The following is a 9939-nucleotide window of genomic DNA, read 5'->3' on the forward strand; positions in this document are numbered from 1 at the left end:
AGCTCCATCAGCTTATTACCATTGTTCCTCGTCACCCCAGGTGGTGCTGGGGAGAATAGGGCTCTTCCTATTTGCTGTTGATCTCCCCTGATGAGTTTGTAGGCAGCCACCAGGACACACCTCAGCCTCCTCTTGCTGAGGCTGAACAGGTTCAGGTCCCTCAGTCTGTCCTCCATAGGGCCCATCCTGTTGCCCTCTTACCAAGTGGGTGGCTCTCCTCTGAACCCTCTCCAGGCTGGCCACATCCTTTTTAAAGTGCGGCGCCCAGTGCTGGATGCAGTACTCCAACTGTGGCCTGACCAAAATCACACAGATGGGGAGTATCACCTCTCTGGACCAGCTTGAGATGCATCTTTGGATGCATGACAAGGTATGGCTGGCCTTGCTGGCTACGGTCTGGCGTTGGCAGCTCATGTTCATCTTCAAGTCAGTAATGACTCCAAGATCCCATTCTGCCTCTGCTTTCTAGAGAGGAACTCCCCAGCCTGCATGTATGCTGTGGATTCCTTCTCCCAAGGTGCAGCACCCTGCATTTGTCTACGTTGAACCCCATCCTATTCTCATCTGCCCACTTTTTGTAGTCTGTCTAAATCTAGTTGCACCCTCTCTCCCCCTTCAAGTGTGTCCACCTCGCCCCACATTTTAGTGTCATCAGCAAATTTGGACTGTGCTTTCCACCCCTCATCCAAGTCGCTGATGAAGATGTTAAACAGTGCGGGCTTGTGGACCGAGCCCTGGGGGTACCCCACTGCTCACATCTCGCCAGGTTGAGTACAACCTGTCCACCACTACTGTCTGAGTGCACCCCCTTCAGCCATTTTTTTTTTTTTACCCATCCAACTGTGCAGGCATCAGTGCCACAGTCGCTTAATTTATTAATGAGAATGGGGTGAGAGACAGTGTCAAAGGCCTTCTTAAAGTCTAGAAAGACTACGTCCACAGCGACACCATCATCCAAGGGTTTAGTTACTTGGTCATAAAAGGCAATTAGGTTGGTGAGGCAGGACCTGCCTTTGATGATCCCATGCTGATTGCCCCTGAGCATGATCTCCCCTGCAGGCCCCCCATAGATGTGCTACTTGATGATTCTCTCCAGGATCTTCCTGAACACTGTGGTGAGGCTTACAGGGCTATAGTTTTCTGGGTCCTTCCTTTCTTGAAAATTCAGACTGTTAGCTGGTGCTGAGCATGGGGTAAAAGCAACCCCTTGTGCCATGGCCGATTGCTGCAGCTGCTTGCAGCCCACATGGGGCTGTGAGTGCCTGCTCCAGACAGCCCCGGGGGGCTGTGACTGCCTGCAGCAGGGAGCGCTGGCCATGGGGTGGGCAAGGGGCCACTTTTCCCTGCGCTCAGCACCAGCTTCTTCCCTGTCAGCAAGCAGGAGGTTGGGGCTGTGCACTGCCCCCTGCCTGTACTGCAGGGCTGGGGGCCACTGGGTGTGAGTTGGCAGGGAGCCAGTGGGAGCACAAGGGCCTGCACCAGTGTCCTGGGGCCAGTGCTGGTGGGGCCCAGAGCACGGTGGCAGGAGTGTGGGGTCCTAGGTGGCAGGAGCTCTATGGAGCCGGGCCAGCTCCCCCCTCTCCCTGCTGGTGCAGCCCAGCCCGGCTCCACAGACTCCTGCCAGCCTGTGCCCTGCTTTGGGCCCCACTGGTGCTGGCCCTGGGACACTGGTCCCAAAATGGTGACCGTGGGGTACCTGTCCCAGCTGCCTGCAGGGGGTTCGGGTTTGAGTGTGTGGTTGGGGGTAAAAGGTAAGAAAGGTTTATTGACTTATTCTACTACGCGTAGTCGTGTTTTTGTTAAGACAAACAATGACAGACCATAACAATCCATGTCGGCAACTTATTAGCAGTCCCCTCTTATGCCTGACGTACGACAAGTTCCTCTCTCACAGAGCTCAGCGAAGTCGGGTGTCCCCGATTTAGCACTGTCCAAGTGGGGAAGGACCCTGGTATTCAGTCCTCGAGATCCACTGGCCCACTGATCCAGGTCAGCAGCTAATCTTAAATCAGTAGCTTCTTTTGCAGAGCTGCATCTTCCTTCTAATGATTTCCAGATGTGCCAGCCAATTTATAACTTCTGAGCTATGCTGATAACTTACAGCCATCCAGATTCTCCCATTATAATTATTTTTAGGACTGACCAATAGCAGTACAAGCCTTGCATTCTTCTAATAAGGTTAATTTTTACTGTGCCACAGGGCTTACTACTACTTTTACAAGGCTTTTGTTAAATTTACTAGGCCTTACTACATGCAAGGCCTCACTAATCTTTGACTTTAATTAGGCTCTTAACAACAACATACAGCTTAATATCTGAACAAATGACAGAAAAACACTTGGTCTAATTTTCACAGAGCTTTCAGCAAGACTTTTATCTCAGACATAATTTCAGCTGTCACAGCTCCTGTCAAGGGGTGGGGCTGCCCATGTGGCCCTTGACAGCCTGCCAAAACTGGGTAAGCGGACCTCCATCCGAAATAACTGCCCGCCTCTGCTACAGACTGATAAAATTGAAGTCTTTATTTTAAGCTATTTGTCTACTCTTAAATTTGCACAACTAAGCAGGCAAATATGGATTTGTTGCTCTCCTGAGCCTGCAAACAGATATGCTAAATATGTGGGAGTCTACCTCTGTTCATTTTTAATGCACTGTTTTTTAAAATGTAATGAAAATGTCAAAGTTAACTATTACTCTGCTCATCGTTCTAGTGTAAACACTTAGCTAATGGGCTTTTCCTTTCAGTGTTGTAACTAGGGGGGCTAATGGGGGTAACTGACAAAGGCATTGACTTCAGACTGAGGGGAGAGTGCAAGTGTCTGCTGGCAGCTGCAATTGTCAGCAGCCAGAAGTCACCACTTCTGCTTACCCTAGGTACTCAGCCATGTCCTTACAATGCTGTCTCCATTTCATATTGGATTCAGTGGGTGATACGGCAGCAGAATGGCTCTCACTGTCAATGGTTGCTGGAGTAGAGATGACAAGACCCACCTCCTTGCTTTGAATAATCATTACTTCTGCCATAAAAACAAGAGTTGCATAGGAGACAGAAACAAGAGATGCATCCCCTTGTACTCAGAGCTTCACATTGATGCCACTCCCTTTTTCCTCTGAAGTTGATATAGGTCTCAAATGATGCCAAAACTTCTAGCTTTTCCCCAGTTCTTTGTGGTGTTAGTACAAGCCTCTGCAACACCTCAAAACTTTAGGGGAAGCACAAAATATATTGAATAATAAAAATGGGATATCCCAAATGGAGACTTTGCTTAGGAGTGGAGTTGGTTTCTTTTTTGAGTGAAAACAAGGCTTTAAAATTACTTGATAGTACAGTAATACTTACAGTGAGTGACTTAGTTCAGTAGCAGAATTCCACACAAAGTGCAGGTTGGTCTTGCTGCTGAACTTGAGCACAACACATATGCATACTTAGGCTGTTGTTAATACTTCGCATTTTGGTAGTACTTTTCCTCTAAGAGTCTCTTAGGTGCTGCAGTCCCTGAGGTCCTTTAAAAAGGGGAAAGGGGATCATGGGAATCCTCACTCCCAATCCACTGCTATCTGCTGTGCCTTCCCCATAGTGTGGATTCTTGCCTCTAGCAGTCTAGATGCAAACCAGTTTGAACATCTGAACACTCAGTTTTTTGTTTGTTTTCTGGGTTTTTTTAAATCCAAAAAACAGAAACATGTTTCTTCATAAAAATAAATTCTTGATTGGTAGAGCTGCAAGTTCAAACAGTTTTTCACAGTAGGCATCCAGACAGTCTTCCCCAAGGATCTGGCTCAAGCAAACAAACACTTGAGCAGGAGACTCATTAAGCCAAGCCTGACTTGTTTGTTTTAACCAATTTGCATTATATAGATTTACATGTACAAATATATACCTGCAACACAGAAGTTTTAACATTATTCCTCAGAAGGCAGAAAGTGTGAATCTGATTATGTTATTATACATGTCTTCAGATATTGGTTATGAACTACAAACAAAATAAGCTGATCTTTTCCCATCAAAATGCAGCTCAGTTGTTAGAGGTTAACTCAAAATGTATAAAACTTGAATATCTTGGCAAATGCTTAGTGCTGTTCCTATTTCAGATCAGTAGATCCAATAGATCAGTATAGACTGAGCAACTGGGTTTTAAGGGGTTTGAGTGTTCTCAAAGGCCCTGGACAAACGTGCATTTGAAGCGCTCAAAAGTCCGCTTCAATTTGAAGCTTTTCAAATCTGGATCATTTCAGTGCTGTACATGATTCAAATTTGACAGAAGCTCCTATATAAATGTAGAGGTATACTAAAATAAAACAAATAGATGGTAGATTCTTGAGCAGTATGTTCTTAACTTCTAAGATCTATTCCACTGATGTAATCAAATTATATAAAACCCCTGGAAGGTGTACACTGTCTTGTCTATAAATGAAGTACAGCAACCAGTACCTGGAACTATTGTTTTGCTGGTCACTTCAAGAATGTTTCTTAAACTACTGAGGTTAGAACAAGGCCTTTAAAGGCTAAAGGTCAACTTGAAATGTAATTGGTCCTATGTGCTTCTTACCAAATTTCATGGTTTAAAAATCTGTTTTGCCTATTTTTAAAAAATACATATTTTTCTCCCTGTAGCTGTGTGAAAGACTCGAGCAGGGATAATTGCTTGCTTTAAAATTCTCACCTATACAATGTTATCAAATGCACAAAGTAAAGGAGAAAAATGTTCTTCTCATCTTTTTCAGTTGTTATATTGTTAGATGTTAGTTGCAAATATAAATCATTAAATATCTTCGGACAAAAATGTGGGGTTTTTCTTAATTCGTATAATTTCCAAAGCAACTTAATAGAAGGGGTATGGATGTTAGTGGCTTCTGTTATATTGGCTGAGTCCCTTGTCTGCATTTACATTCATATACTTTCCCTCCTCTTTCTGTTCCACAGAGCAGCAAAGAAGCACTTTCAGAAGTCAATGCCACCGGAGTTGCCATGCTTTTCTCTGCTGGGACTTTTCTTTATGTTGCCACGGTGCATGTCCTCCCAGAGGTTGGAGGAATGGGCCATAGCCACAAACCTGAATCGGCTGGAGGGAAAGGACTCAGCCGCCTGGAGGTGGCAGCCCTAGTCCTGGGTTGCCTCATTCCTTTAGTTTTGTCCATTGGGCACCAGCACTAAAGGTTCAAAGTCCATCGTTTTCCTCTTCAGTCTTGTGAGAGCAGTAAATGTCAGCTGCTCTCTTCATTGTTGTCTCTCACCATCGTCCACCCCACCTACACTGTGGAGTTCAGAGGGAAGCTTGATTCCAAAATGAGGATTCTGGGAAAGCTTTTAGTGTAGCAAAAATACTTTGGCAGCCAGACATAAATTCTCTGTAACTTTCTTTTCTTAAGATGCTTGCTATTTTGATTTTTACTTCTGGCCCTTTCTCAGGGAAGATGGAATTTGGATTTTAAAAAAGGTGAGTGGGGAAGAATTTAGTGGCGCATCATGAAATTGCAGTCACCAAAGTATTCTGTAACTCGGCTTCTGCAGCTGAGAGTCAAGCAGCGAATTGCTGCCTTTTTAATATCTTACCAGTAAAATAGGGGAACCGCCCCTACTATTTTTTTGTGGTCCTGATGTGTCGGTAACTGGTGGTCCTTGTAATATCAGTGCTGCAAACTGCTGTAAAGCTGAAGTACTCAAACTTCTGGGCAGTGCTGTTATTCTAACAAATACTGATGATTGGAAAATGGAAAAAGCGTTATTGGAAAAAGTTTAGGAAGAAGTCTGGAAATGAAAATTCAGCTAGTTAAAGTGCATATGAATTCTGCATTCATATTCCCTATATGAACACACACAGAAGAAACAAAGAAGTGTTCTGTTTTGCTTGGTTTATGCAGTGGTTAATTACTTTAAAGGCAAAAGGGGAAGTGCATTTTGGAAGAAGATTTCTTATCATGTCCATGAAGAGTAGAAACCAAAATTATATGCAGTACTGGACGCCTGGTACTGGTGTCTCTTGAAATCAAGCTGCTCTGTGTGCTGGGAAGTGGACAACGGATGGGAGTAACCATTGAGAGAGAGGACCTATACTAGCTCATTTTTTTTAGATGCTGAACCACTGAAACCAGTGATGTTTGGATTTTTTTCATTAAATAAAAGTATTACGGTTAACCAAACAAGATTTTGGATTAAACATTGACTCTGCATATTGACAAAGCATGCTGAAAGCAGTTTGTGTAGTCTTAATGCTCACAAACAACAAATTATTTTCCCCTAAGAACCTGTTACAGTCATGCCTCTTCTAACTATGAAACTTTCCTTAGAGTGTTACGACCACCACTTACTGATGGTTTTAGAGATGCAATTCAGGGACTCTGTGCTATCTGCTGATGCTGTTGCCCCATTTCAGTTGCAAGATGACATCCCTTCCTTTCCAAGAAATGCCATCGCTTGTCAGACAGCTTTCTTTTTTTCTAATGCAAAAAAGGGCATCTCAGTAACTACTGTGCATAAAAGGTACAGAACATTTGAAATTTTGCAGTTTGAATACACACACTTAAAAATACTTTAAGATGTGCTTATTTTAATCTCTTATTTGAATCTGCTCTTTTAAAAGAGAAGTGTGGCCAAATGTTTTCCAGTTCTTAATATATATTATTTTGAATTCTTTTAAACAAATCTTCAAAGCTTGAAATAATTACTTTCTCTGAGCATTTATCGTTTCCAGGTGAAAATGTGTGCCTCTGTTATGCCATCCGTTTCTTATGGTATACAGGCCAGCGTCACTCTGATTTTACTTCTTTGTCATTGTCCCCATTATCTCCTGGCTCAGCAGTGGATATCAGCATGTTTCTTGGAACAGGATTTGTTATATTAACTAGGGATCACTCTACCCGTTGGCTTAATAACAGCACAGCAGTAATCCAGAATCAGACTTTACTGATGGTTACTGTTTCTTGGGTTGTTTCTTATTCTAGAAAGATGTATTTAAAATTGAATGCAAAATGAGTAGCCTACCTTTAAAATTAGTTTTGTGGGAGGAATTTTTTTTTCCTATTTTAAATGTATTAGGCCTAAGTGATGGCATGTGACGCTAGAGCTGTAAAGCATAGTTCTGTTTTACAAGAGAAACTGCGAAAATAGCAATGCCTTACTGACCAGATCTTTTTTTCTCTCTCTTCAGTTATTTTCTCAGGTGACGCATACAAATCTAGCCTTTTCAGTTAGTCCTGAAAAAAAACAACACAGCTATGACATAGAGCTGGATTATATTTTCTTGGGCACAAACACAACTGTATAAATGCAACTTGTAGGTCTGTGCAAGTCCATTAAGTGTAGCCATGGTGTATAGATGTCACTGAGGGCATAATAACATTGTTTGTAGAACATTGATTACATTTCTACTGTAAAGATCTTGATTTAATTTTAGGTCTCAGAGTAAGTTTGTATGGTGGGCAGCTGCCAGGGGAAAAAATAATTTAAACAGAAAATTTGATTTGGAGTCATTGAGAGAGAGAGTGAAAATCTCCCTGATGACATTTTTATAGTAATTTTTGGGATAGAACCTCACTCAGTTCACCGCTAGTCTTTCCAGCAGTAATACTTACAGCTGAATTAGCATTGTGATTTCAACCTCCATGCTTGCCTTCAGGCATTATTATGTGTTACATCATCATAATGGTCAGAAACCCATGCATCCATTGTAGGCAGGGGTCCCATTTAGCATCTTTTGCTACAGGACTGGAGTGTTCAGCTAGAACCTTTCCATACTGGACCATTGAATATTGATGGTGCAGCATTTAACCCAGCTTCTGACAGATTAAACCACAATGTTATCCTTCTCCTAACACTGCTGAGGGGTTTTGTTGGACTTCTTTCCACTGACCCTTCATGAGTTCATGTCTCCAGCTTCTGGGACAGCAGCCAGAAATAATAATGCTCAGCTTAATATTGTACAAAATAAGTTTTTGAGAGGCTAGAGTAGTAAGCAACATTGTCCAAGATTTAGCAGCACAAGACTAAGAAGGACTCCTAAATTTAAAATGTTGACAAAACAGCGCATAGGAAGTCCAGTAATGTTCAGTTTCACTAGGCCTTTGACTGACTAAGTAATATAAGTCTTCTTTTTTTCTACTTAGAAGTAGCTACTTTGTTTTGGCTGCCTCTAATCCTGTGCTTGCAGTTATATGGCTGAGATTTCCACATCTGATAGGAGTTTTGATGATGTAGCAGAATGTAGTTTCATTGATTCCCAAGAGACCAAATGTGCTAATTGTAACTCCCAGTGCTTTGGTTTGTTTGTTTGTTTTTTGGGGGGAGGGCATGGGATTGCTTTTAAATAGGAATTAAAAAAAACAACCTTAATACTATCGTCTTCCTTCTTCCCCACCAGCCACAATAAAACGAAGCATCGCACACTTACAAGGGGCCCCCTTTTGTCAGATACCACTCCTCAGGAGACTTGGGTGCAGATCATTTCTTCCTCACTCTCCATCTTTGTCTCCATCTCTTCATGGCCTTTCACTGTCATGTTGGCAGTGGTAGTTGATGCAGTGAATAACACTGACTGGTTGGCATGCACCATTTCGTTCTGCAGATCTCACCCCAACCATGAAATCTCGGCATTGTCTGTTCCTAAGGTATGAATTCACAGCAGGAATCAAACCAAGTATAGCTCGCTGTTGGTTCCAGTATGTTCAGCCACTTTATTAAATGTTCTAATTCTGTTCAGGGAACAGGAACACGAAAAGGTCTGTTTCCCCAGTACGCAGTAACAGCTGAGATCCAGAAACCTCATTTGTATTTACAGGCATGAAAATGGCAAGGCAGTCATACCAGGAGCAGAAAGTTTTGATAGTTTCTCCACATGTTGTCAATTGGTCATGTATTAAACACAAGGAACCTAATGTCTATACCTGAGTTCCAAAGAACAAGTCTGCAGAATATCTGAAAACTTAATATCCAGGTAACCCAGGAAAATTACAGTATTTTTTCGGAGCTACTCCAGAGTCTGGTGATGGATTGCCTTACAGAATCTCTTGGCAATACTTGATGTTGTCAGCTACCCTCAATAGCATCAAGAGGCTGAGAGAAGTTTTTTTGCATCTTTTCTTCTTTGTTTCAACAGCCACAGGAGATGTAGGAGGAAGTGTTTGATTTTTGTATTTTGTAATGGGAAGCCCTTAAAATGAATTTCAGACTTCAAATCCATCTTGAACTTCTAAAAAGGAGATCAGATTTTCTTATTTTCCTTTGGTTATATCTTCTAGCAGTTTTGACTTTTTCCAGGGAATAATGTTACCTGGTCACAGCTGTTTACTTGACTCTGTGAACTGAACTGTAATTTTAATGTCTCTTTCCAAATCATTTGTACACGTGAAATCATTCCATGAATGGCTGCCTTATTTTTTTTTGTTAAGTTGTTTTATTTTTTTTCCACTTTAATTGTGAATGGTTAAAAATGTTGTTGTTTTTTTGATTTTATTATATTAAATTTTTATTAGTTGCAGTGCTTCTGAGTTGGCTTCTTATTTACTGCATGGGATTTTCTTAGAGCTGGCTGCTTCAGATGGGGTGCTGCTGCTGCTGACAAGTGCATTTTACTTACAGAATTTTTTGGTGCCTGTTGATGCTTAGAATGTGTGGCTTGTTCACTGATGTTCAAACTGGGAGAGCAGGCTGATGAGAGGCAGACCAGACTTGGGTGCAAAGATGTATGTTAAGTGTAAACAAGGGCATAATTTGAAAGCTGTTTGTCAAAGAAAACTGTCCTCAATCACCATCTCTCCCTGCTCTCCTCAGCCCTGCTGAGGGTGCAATGGTACAGATGCACACTCCTTTCAGTTTGCAGCTCCTGTGGTATTATAACTAGAGACTTCAAGTCCTTGAATTGGGTAAGAATTGCCCCTGCCTTACACTCTGGGCTCAGTGGCATCTCCCTCCATTTCCACTTGCTGCTGCTGTCTCTGGCTGCC

The 9939-nt window shown here is 42.3% G+C and overlaps 1 protein-coding gene across 2 annotated transcripts in view; it reads left to right on the forward strand.

Moving 5' to 3' along the window:
• Positions 1 to 9476, forward strand: part of SLC39A9 (solute carrier family 39 member 9) — a 41318-nt gene extending 31842 nt beyond the window's left edge. Inside the window, exons 7-8 of one of the 2 annotated variants that reach the window (XM_090033225.1) lie at positions 1895 to 1989; positions 4925 to 5057. In XM_090033225.1, coding sequence (XP_089889351.1) covers positions 1895 to 1984 — 90 coding nt within the window. In that variant the 3' untranslated portion in view covers positions 1985 to 1989; positions 4925 to 5057. Of the gene's footprint in view, positions 1 to 1894; positions 1990 to 4924 lie in introns of both variants that reach the window. The other variant, XM_090033224.1, reaches the window with a different exon arrangement.
• Positions 9477 to 9939: the final 463 nt, after the last annotated feature.

Source organism: Crocodylus siamensis, chromosome 2, assembly GCF_052110815.1.
Source record: "Crocodylus siamensis isolate JL-2025a chromosome 2, ASM5211081v1, whole genome shotgun sequence".
Lineage (NCBI taxonomy): Eukaryota > Metazoa > Chordata > Crocodylia > Crocodylidae > Crocodylus > Crocodylus siamensis.